General features: G+C 32.8%; 1 protein-coding gene across 1 annotated transcript; it reads left to right on the top strand.

The window, feature by feature from the left end:
* The first annotated feature begins 2,126 nt into the window (after positions 1-2,126).
* On the top strand, positions 2,127-10,126 carry LOC140864120 (DEAD-box ATP-dependent RNA helicase 50). Its single transcript, XM_073268066.1, has 8 exons — positions 2,127-2,276; positions 3,022-3,500; positions 4,278-4,472; positions 5,353-5,540; positions 6,810-7,023; positions 7,878-8,009; positions 8,459-8,634; positions 9,693-10,126. Exons 1-8 carry the CDS (start codon positions 2,168-2,170, stop codon positions 9,928-9,930), a joined length of 1,731 nt encoding a protein of 576 aa, XP_073124167.1. The 5' UTR covers positions 2,127-2,167; the 3' UTR covers positions 9,931-10,126.
* The last annotated feature ends 469 nt before the right edge of the window (positions 10,127-10,595 follow it).

The raw sequence follows: 10,595 nt of genomic DNA, 5'->3' as shown, positions 1-10,595 counted from the left end.
TCATGAAAATATATTAATTAAAAATGAATAAAGTCGAGATCAGGTAAATCAAAACCTCTAGAGCATTTCTCTCTGCTTGATAATATTTTAAGGATTGTGTGTGCGTGTGCTTTACAAACTTTACTATTTATTTAATTTGTCAGCAAATCTCTAAAGTTTAATTTTTTAAATAAAATTAGGATTATTTTAATTATAAGTATTGAATATTTTCATATTACTCCTCGTAGGATCGACACTTTACTCATTCTTTAATAAAAGTTGACAGCCGTGCGCTTGCGAGCGTAAATTCACAACAGGCGTACCCGTAACCTTTGCCGCATTTATGTTTTCCGCATTTTTTTATGAGACTTATTTGAGGATTATATTGATTTAGTCTTCCGCACACGTTCACTACTTTCACTGTGTTGTTTGTTGTTTGCATTTTTAAACTATGAATTTACGTATTTGACGATATCGTATTCTCGTGCATTGATTTCTTTAATTATTCGAGTGTTTCAAATCGCGAAAATACAATCAATTTATTATATATTATTTTACCTGAAATAAAATCTATTTTTAGTATAACACATATATGTATGGGCATATATGTAATTAACTTAATTTGAATATATGTATATAATAAAAAAAAATCCCTCGAGTTATCGGTCGTTTCACGCCATCAGCAGGTTGACGACGGACGCAGGTATAGCTATGATCTCCTTAAAATATTTAGGAGTATGAAATAGCTTAGTTAAGGTTTTTAGAGCTTAAAAATTGATGCATAAGCATTTTGCACTGTAGAGCTGATTATTGGCTTGGAAACCAGAGTGGGACTGCTAGGTTAAAACACACAATATATATTAATATTAATATAAAATTAAAATTTAATCAAAATATGTTTATTTAGCTTAACTAAATTATATATATATATATATATATATATATATATAACTGATCACAAAAAAATTATTTAATCAATTTAATTTTTTATTTGTTAAATTTTTTATTTTTATCTCCTTAATATTTTTTAGCCGGTCATATAAGTCGAAAATGAACATGAAAATTTTGATTTCTGAACAAAAAAATAACAAATTAATAACAAATAAATTATGATTTTTATAAAATTATTTACTAATTATCTAATTAATAATAGTGAACGAGGGTTTGCTCTAAGAGGATGTTTGAGAGAGCTTATAAGCTCTTGAAAACAACTTATAAGTTGTTTCGGAGCTTATAAGCTCTTAAAGTTTGTTTGACAATTTTTTTGTCAAACAGCTTAAAAGCTGTCAAAATAAACTGTTTGACAACTTATAAGCTGTTTATAAAAAAATAAGGGGAGGGTACTTTATGTATTTGTTATTAATATGATAATTTTTTTCTCAAAAAATCAAACTTTTAATCTTAATTTTTAACTTTCATGACCGACTAAAAAAATTATTAAGGATATAAAAATAAAAAAATTTAACTGGTAAAAAATTATAGTTAAGCTAATAATATTTTGATTAAATTTTAATTTAATATTACTATTAAAATATATTATGTGTTTAGAATTTTTATTTAATTATTTTGTTAAAAAATAAAAAAATAAAATCGGATTTGATCGGGTTAATCGTTTTTGAATTCACGGCCATTTTCAAGATGATTCCGGTTCTGCTCGAGTTCGGGTGGATAAATTTTCTAATAGTATTTTGCGTCAACACGACTCGAACCTATCTGAATTAACTCTTCTAGGTCTGTACATAGAACCAAAGGACCTTAACAAATATAAACAAATTAAAATATACCTAATCACAAACAATTTTATTTTTGCAATCATCTTCTATTTAAATTAAATTTGTTTTTTAATTTTCTTTAAATTAATAGTAAAAAAAACCCGATTTTCGGACATAACAAGTCTGATTGTTTGCGAATGGTTTGATCTGTCAAATAGTTTTTGATATCGAACTCGTGATTGGTTCGCAATCAAACCGACCGGTCTAATTCGGTTTTTAAAACATTTCTTTTGAGACATCCAAATACAGTTACTATAGTATTAATATGGTATGTATAGATTGTATGGATGTATAGACCGATTGTATACATGTATAGACATTGTATAGATATTTTTTAAAATGACAGATTTTTTTTACTTCTAAATTAATTTTATCTACTATTTCAACGGAAGTCTCCCTCCCTATCTATATTGGCGATGGTAGGTCTGCTGGAAATTCCTACGGTACTAAATCCATCGGTGTCGGTGTTCTCCGGCCGCCGTGGAGCTCGAATTGTCTGCGACGCTGCGTCGCAAGTATCACTGGGTAATGTTTATTCCTTGCTTTTTTGCTTCTCTTTCGTCTTTCATTATCTTCCATTATTCACTTGTTATCTATGGATTGCCTCATCGCACTGTGGTTGAGTTGGTTAGATTACCTTGACTAGTTCTTCTTATGAGTTTAATTTCATGCTTCAAAATTTTTATTTTTTTTTGGTGAAAATGGCTCACTCACTGAGGTTTATTAAATTGCAATTTCTTGTTTATGTGGATGTAACATTAAACTATTTACTCTGAAAGCAATGAAAGTTGAGATGGTTTAACTTAAACTTTGACAATATCTCTATTTTAAAATTCTAGAGGACAAACTGGGGCGCATAATGGTTTATGGACTTTAATTCATGTTGCTATACAGTGGTTTTGCTCCATTATGTGAAGGGCATACTAGTGTATCAGCAAAATGGAATGACCAAACATAAATCTGCAGCCGAAGCTAGTAATTCGTTTTATTTAATTCAGTATGAAATTTTCTAGTGTACTGAAAAGTATTTCCTCAAAAGTGTATGGTTTTAAATGCATGGCGAAATCCATCAATCCAAATACAACCTTAACTTATTTAATTTTGGCTTTCAAGAGTGTGCATTGCTCTCTTTGTAGCATACAATTATGGCCTTAAAATTGGGTTGTGAAAAGTTTTGGTCTTAACATGAGTTGATCATGTATAATTTTTAATCCTATTATGGAAAAAATTAAAATTTTGTGGTGACTTTATTTGTTTTTTGGTTCCACAGCACATGAAGTGGTAACAAAGAGGAGTTTTGGGAAGCTGAAGGTGCAGAGGATTAGAGATCTTGTTAAAGAAAGCCACAGAAAAAAGAAGCTAGACAATGAGCTCGAAGATGATCAACAGAAAGCAGAAAGTACTGTATCTCGTGTACCATCCGAGGAGTCCAATTTGTTGGATGAACAGAGTTATATAAGTACTGGAGGTATCAAAGGAGATACTTCAAAGGCCTCCAGCTCCAATTTTCAATCTGCTAGACGAGATGTTTCCTCTTCAAAAGTTCTCATGACATCCTCAAAAGGATGGCATAATGTAGAAGCAGCCAACATTTATAGGTCAAAGGTGTATGGTATCTCAAAGAAAGAACAAAACTTAAAACCCAGTAATGAGTTTTTTAGCAGAATGTCATTTAAGGAGCTTGGATATAGTGAGAACATTATTGAATCTTTAAAGAATCTGCAGTATGTACGTCCTTCACATATTCAGGTTTGCTATACCAATCTTTGTTTTTTTCCAAATTTTGGCCACCTAACAATGTTTTTTGCATGATATCTGCAGTTTAAGCAGAACAGCTTGTTAATTCTTTCAGCCTTGCTGCGCTAGTTGTGATAATGCCCCATGAAAACTGCATCTTTTTGGGTCATCTATCATTATGTTCCTCTGGTTTTCATCTTGTACACCTAGTCAATATATTTCTTAAAGAAATGTTCCTCAAGGAAATTTGCGACATTCTGCATATGGTGCAAAAATTTAAGCATGATGCTCGTCGTTGGTATACCTACTTCTGGGAATGCATAATGGTCCAGCACTAGCCTCTTTTGTTAACTTATAACTTGTGTTTTCATGTGAAACTGTCACTTTCGTTGGTCTACCATGGTCCATGGCACATTTCCGTGTGAAGTACTTATTTCTGTGAAACCGTGACCTCTTTTCCCCTTTAATGAGATTGGTGTGTCATATCATGGATATATTAGTATGTGTTTGACTGATAATGACAGGTCAACCAGATGATTATGCATTGTATGCAAGGAACAAAGATATCCTTTGGATCGTGATAATGGACGTGCCAACATAAAAACTATTTTACGTGGCTTGATGCAATATTTTATGGAATTTTATAAATCTACTTGTGTTAAACATGACAGGGGTGAATTGGAACATGTATTTTTCACTTTGTTCACTGGCAAATATATGATATCAATATCCTGCATTTTAGTTTGAGAATGCGTCATACATATTTATGATGCAGAAATGCAATTGCAGGCTATGGCATTTACACCAGTTATGGGGGGAAAGAGTTGTATAGTGGCAGATCAAAGTGGATCTGGGAAAACTTTGGCGTATCTTATACCACTAGTTCAGCGTCTTAGACAAGAGGAACTTGAAGGGTCTGGGAAACAAGCTTCGCAAAATCCTCGAGTCATTATATTGGTCCCTACTGCTGAGTTGGCTTCTCAGGTGAGGATGTTTTATGGGACTTCATTTCACAATTTCCTTTCTAAATTAATGAATATTGAAATGGTGTCTTCTCCCTTTTCCAAAATCCATGAATTCCTTAAGCAATAGGAAGTCCCAACTATGTCAGGAGACGGGATTGGTTATATTGTATTATTTACTGCTGTTTTCCATTTGTTGACATCTCCGATTTCTGTTTTACTTCTGCGGTTACTGTTGTTTTCAACGACGACAATATTCATGCGTTCCTTTATACGTGACTCTCCGCTGATTCAAATTGCCGCATAATCTTGACATCGGCTAAACTTAAACCTAAAATAGACTTCACCGATATTAAGACAATGTTTCCTTGTATTACATATACCTTGTATGCTGTCTGTTCGTTACAAGAAATTAATGCCAACAAAAATTTACTTGACTTTACATATTTCAGTATCATTATCTGATCACCATCCACCATCTAACACTTCAAACCTGTAAGTAAAACTGTGAAGTATGTGGTGGAATGAAAGATACTTTTGAATCACAGGACAGGTGAAAGTTTTGCTTATCTTTTAACTACTAATGCATATTGAAAGGTCAATGTAAAAGCTCAAATGTCATAGATTCTCATTTAAGAATGGTGCTTTCTTGCTTCTAAGAATTCGACATTGCTCATTTTGGGCTTCATCTTTTTATTTAGGCAAACACTTGTATGCAACCGTTGCACGGGTCATATTCGTGTGACGGGTCTCTTATATGGGTTATCCATTAAAAAGTATTACATTTTATGTCAAAAGTATTACTTATTATTATAAATATGGATAGGATTGACCCGTCTCACGAATGAGACCGTTGCACAGGAGTGTTACTCTTTTATTTATCATGCTCATTTGCATGCCAGGTTTTAAATAATTGTCGATCATTGTCAAAAGCTGGTGTCCGATTCCGTTCTATGGTTGCCACTGGCGGTTTTCGGCAGAAGACTCAGTTGGAGGGTCTTAGACAGGAATTAGATGTTCTGATTGCTACTCCTGGTCGATTCTTGTTTCTAGTCAAGGAAGGGTTTTTGCAGCTAACCAATCTCAGGAGGTTCAAGTTTATGTTTTTAGTAACTTTCTTGTTTCATGACTAATTGATATCTTCGCTGCACTTTGGAAATTTTGTTGGTTCTTTAGCAAAACAAGCTAAACACTAGTTTAACATGATTTAATGGTATCCGCTTTGCCAAAGTTTGATTTTTAAACATTCTATTTCATGTTTCACTGAGAAATGGTTGTTGATTGTTGGGTTTGTGGTTACAAAAGTAGAGGTGCATTGGTTGAGGATAAGCCGTGCATTATTTGTTGTCAAATAAGTTTATGGTGGATGTGAGAGGACAGAGTCACCTTATGAATTTGTTTAACTCGATGAAAAATAGTTTTTTAAGTTGGCTATCTGTAAGAAAAATAAGTTAAAGAATTTGGGTCAAATTTCTTATTAATGATTCGATAGGGAAGAAAATGAGGGAAATTCAGCAAATTGCTTTCTGGACCTCCTTAATATCTAAGTTAATTCGGTAATTAATTTAATGACATATGTGGTTGATTTTCGTTGTATGTACTACGTAAAAGAGGATGAGAATGATAAAAAGAAGAAGGGATCAAATTTTGTATTGAAATGGAATGTGGGTATCTAAAAGGTTAGTTGTTTGAATCCTCATAGAAATGGTCTTGGGTTGGACATAGAAATAGCTTGGATTGAAGGCAAGTATGTAAATTTGGAAGTACTACTTAGTTGTCTTTTAAATTTTTTTTATCAACTGTTATATGATATAATTAGGGTCTAGAAGAACATTTGAGGTATGTTTGTTTTTTTTTTTCGTGTTTCCGGAAGGAGTTTGTTTTGAAAATAATAAGTTTCCTGAAAATTTATCGGGAAATGAAATGTATAATTGGATTTGCTTTAGAAAAATACCAAATTTATTGTAGCAGTCAATTTTTGCAAGGTTTTGGCTGGTACTTGGCCTTTTAGTGGTATATTGAATGTAAAGCTTTTAAAATATATTGTATATTGTTATACTGGTATGGGAATTTTGGAAAATGATAAAAATTGAATTAAAGGTAATAATTATGTTGAAGATGTGAAAACGAATCTTATAAAATGAGATAGTAGTGTAGTGTTATTTTTGTTTTTTTTTGAGGAAAAATGTTGTTTTTGTTTTAGAATTGCCTCGAATATTCATTATCCTTTCCCTTTCTTGCTTTCCCTGGTGCATCAGGGGAATCAGAAGAGAATATCAAACAATCATATTTTGACATTATCGTAACTTTCTTTATTGGCATATGCTTGTTCTGATTGTCTTTTTATTATGTGCTTCAGTGTTGTACTGGACGAAGTAGATATACTCTATAATGATGAAGATTTTGAGCTTGCATTACAAAGTTTGGTAAACTCGGCACCTGTCACATCCCAATACCTATTTGTGACTGCAACATTACCTGTGGAGATATACAACAAACTGGTCGAAGTTTTCCCAGATTGTCAGGTGGTAATGGGTCCTGGTATGCATCGCACAAGCCCTGGACTGGAGGAGGTGCCTATTTTTTCTATTCTCATTGATATCTTATGATGGTATTCATTGAAACAATTGAGGATATGAAGCATCATACTTTGTTTCTAGTTTATATAGGCCATAGTTTTTGTTTGAAAAAATCCACCAAATCACCAAGAGAAGAATAAATGTAAAGCTAATAATATGTGATTGAATGGTTTCATTTCTAACATGGAAACTAGAAAAGAAGGATATGAAAAGAAAATTATTGGATGATTTTTTAGTTAATGAATTTCTTGTGAACATTGAAGTCGAACATTGGGGTCGGTATTTGTGAAAGTCCCTTTCAAAATAAAGTAGATACTATAATTTGATATTTCAGTCCTATTTGAGTTTGAAACAGATTTTTATGGAAAATAATTGAAGTGGTTAATTATAAGTTTTTTTTTTCTCAAAAGAAAACTTGGTCTTTAGTTCTTTACTTGGTTATGCCACTTGTGTACTTCCAGTTTATTCTTGATGTTGGGCGAGAAAATATTTCAGAGTATCATATCATTTAGGCATGTGTTTTTTAATTAAAATAACACTCATAAATGAATATAATTTGGGTTCCTGTCAGTTCTGCCAACGGGATGATATCTGGGTGACAAGCATCAGTCCCTCATTTGTGATTCGTTTTTGATGCTAAAGATTTACTACAGAAGTATATTTGCTATGTGTTACTAGTTTATTTGTTCAATTCCAGCTCATGTTTATACTTATCTGTGTCCCAAATCATTATTAGTCTGCACAGCTAAAGCATTATTTACAATCACGCAATGGGATTTTACTATATAATTTTCCTGTTTTGGGGAATAAATGTGTCTTTCAACGCAGTTATTGTGTATAATGTCTAGATCCTCATGGATTGCAGTGGAGATGACAAAATGGAAAGAAATCCTGATACAGCTTTCCAGAACAAGAAAAATGTCCTTCTGCAGATTGTTGAACAAAGTCCAGTGACAAAGACAATTATCTTCTGCAACAAGGTCGTCTGCAAGATAATATGGCAAAAAATTGTTTAGCTATCTTTGTTTATTGTGTTTCTGTTGGGTGCTGGTAACTGGCCACAAGGATTTAGTGATATGACACAATCAAAAGCACTTATGATTTAATATTGATTGAACAAAACTGAAATAGGAAATTCTTTCCGAGAGATGAACTCTGTGTAAAAACAGCCACCTCTAGCTATATGCTAGTTTCTTTCCCTAGTCTAAGCTAGTCTCGATACTTGAGAACAGAAATAACCGAATGACCACCACCATTCTCTTCTTCACGTATATATTTCATTCTCCTTCTCTAGATTCTTCCAAGGTTTGACTCTTAGGCCCTCTTTAGGTTTGGCTAAATATATCAAAGCCCATAACTATATTTGAGTCTGTAGCAGTTTCTGATGGATTATTATTACTAACATAGTTGTTACGTTTATCATTTGCAGATAGAAACATGCAGAAAAGTTGAAAACGCATTAAAACGCTTTGATCGAAAAGAAATTTGCATGAAAATTTTGCCATTCCATTCTGCTTTAGAACAAGAGTCGAGACTTGGAAACATAAAAGAATTTCGTAGCTCTCCATCAGTTAACATTTCCATGTTCTTGGTGTGCACTGATAGGTATGTTGTTTTCCTTTTCTAATTCTTCCTATGGTAATACTAATACCCCACTCTCTCTTTTGTTGTAGTACTGTACCATTTTTGCTGTGAAGATATTTCTAGTCCATCGTAACCATGACAAATAGATTAATTTAATTTGAAATATGAGTTGATTCCACTTAATTCCCTTGAAATTATACCTCATCCCAGCTTAACCTCCCTTATGTTTTTAATTCCATCATTTGCCCCCTCTAACTATACGCAATACATACTTAACCTAACCCTCTTGTACTATGAGGAACGAAATATGTACGTAAAGTGAAATTAACCCTCACAAAATTGATTCCCTTGAAATTTTACATGGTCATAGAAATTTGGATGTAGTGGAGAACATGCATGCAACATAACAGATGTTCTCTGTGGTTTGTCCATAAAGGTCTATATTATGACCTACGACCAAAGTGTTTAAACTATATTAATCTCTTTTAGTTTAATTATGATCACCATCTTATATAGGTGAAAATAGATTTCTATGGTGAGAAAAATATTGCGACTAAATTACAAAAAATCATGTGAAAGACGTACCATAGTCATAATAATGTGATTCTATAACATAATCGTTGATATCTAAAACTCCCTTTGAAGTTGATCATGGAAATCTGAATTGAAGTATTTAGCTTAAAAAATAAAAATTTATTAATGAAATCCTGCACTAAAGATTTTTAGGTAGCATGGGATTGAAATCCTAGATCAGGATTCTTTCTCCGATACGGTGTTGAATTTTTAGTAGGTGTAGAAATATATTGGATAGTGTACACAATACCAAATGAGATTCATGTGTTTCAGTTATAAAGCTCATATCCACTTAGATAAATCTAGATGGCTAAAATTCTATTAATATCTCTTAGTTTGGTTGCCATCATCGTTTCATCATTAAATGAGAATAAGTTATGACAATTTGGTTGAAAATATTTCCTAAAACTAAAGCACAATATAAATTCATATCAAGATAGATACATCATAATTTTATTCCATAATAATATTCTTTATCCAACAACTCCTTTTGCCATGCTTCGCAGAGCTTCCAGAGGAATAGACTTTGCAGGTGTAGATCATGTAGTGCTCTTTGATTTTCCCCGGGACCCTAGTGAATATGTGCGTCGTGTAGGAAGAACAGCTCGAGGTGCTGGAGGCAAGGGGAAGGCCTTTGTGTTTGCTGTTGGTAAGCAAGTTTCTCTTGCAAGGAGGATAATTGAACGAAATATGAAAGGGCACCCATTGCATGATGTGCCATCTGCTTATGAATTGATGAAATAGAGTAGTTACGTAGCTGTAAGTATCATTACGAAATTTTATAAGTTAATTTGGACTTCTAGCCTTTTGGAAATTTTCTTTGTTCACGTTTCTTTGCTAGAGACGGGCTATGTTTCAGAAATTTCCGGGCTTTAAACTTTAACCAACTCGCAATACCCACCCTCCTTCGACAATAATAGAAAAGCAATCCTCGTTAACATTTTTATGTTCCATCATCTACATTAGACTCTCTCCTTGTATGACTTCTTGATGCATATGTGCAAATGATCCTTCCGGCATCCCAAATGCTTGATGTATGTTTTTGGTAGAATGTTCATGGTTATCTTGAATGAAGCCTGAAACTTACTGCTTAAGATATCTGTTGCGGTAGTGACAAGACAACGTAAAGCACGCTTCAAAGGTAATCTCAATTCCTTTGTGTGTAAATTAATTAATTCGTGTTTAATACGTGAAACAATCATGATCCTGTTTTATGAGATTATTGGAATCACATAAAATTAATTTTTGTGATTCGATTTTCTCAGTCTTGGCTAACATATGGTATCAAAGCCACGGGTTTTGATAGTGTTTTGCGTATTTCGAATTAATTAATTTAGTATGCATGTTTTAGTTTAAAGCGGTGTTAGATTTATGTGATTATGGTTTGGTTGAATGAATATTTTTTTTTT

The sequence above is a fragment of the Henckelia pumila genome, chromosome 4 (assembly GCF_033568475.1).
Source record: "Henckelia pumila isolate YLH828 chromosome 4, ASM3356847v2, whole genome shotgun sequence".
Classification (NCBI taxonomy): Eukaryota; Viridiplantae; Streptophyta; class Magnoliopsida; order Lamiales; family Gesneriaceae; genus Henckelia; species Henckelia pumila.
This window is presented reverse-complemented; position numbering and strand designations above follow the sequence as displayed.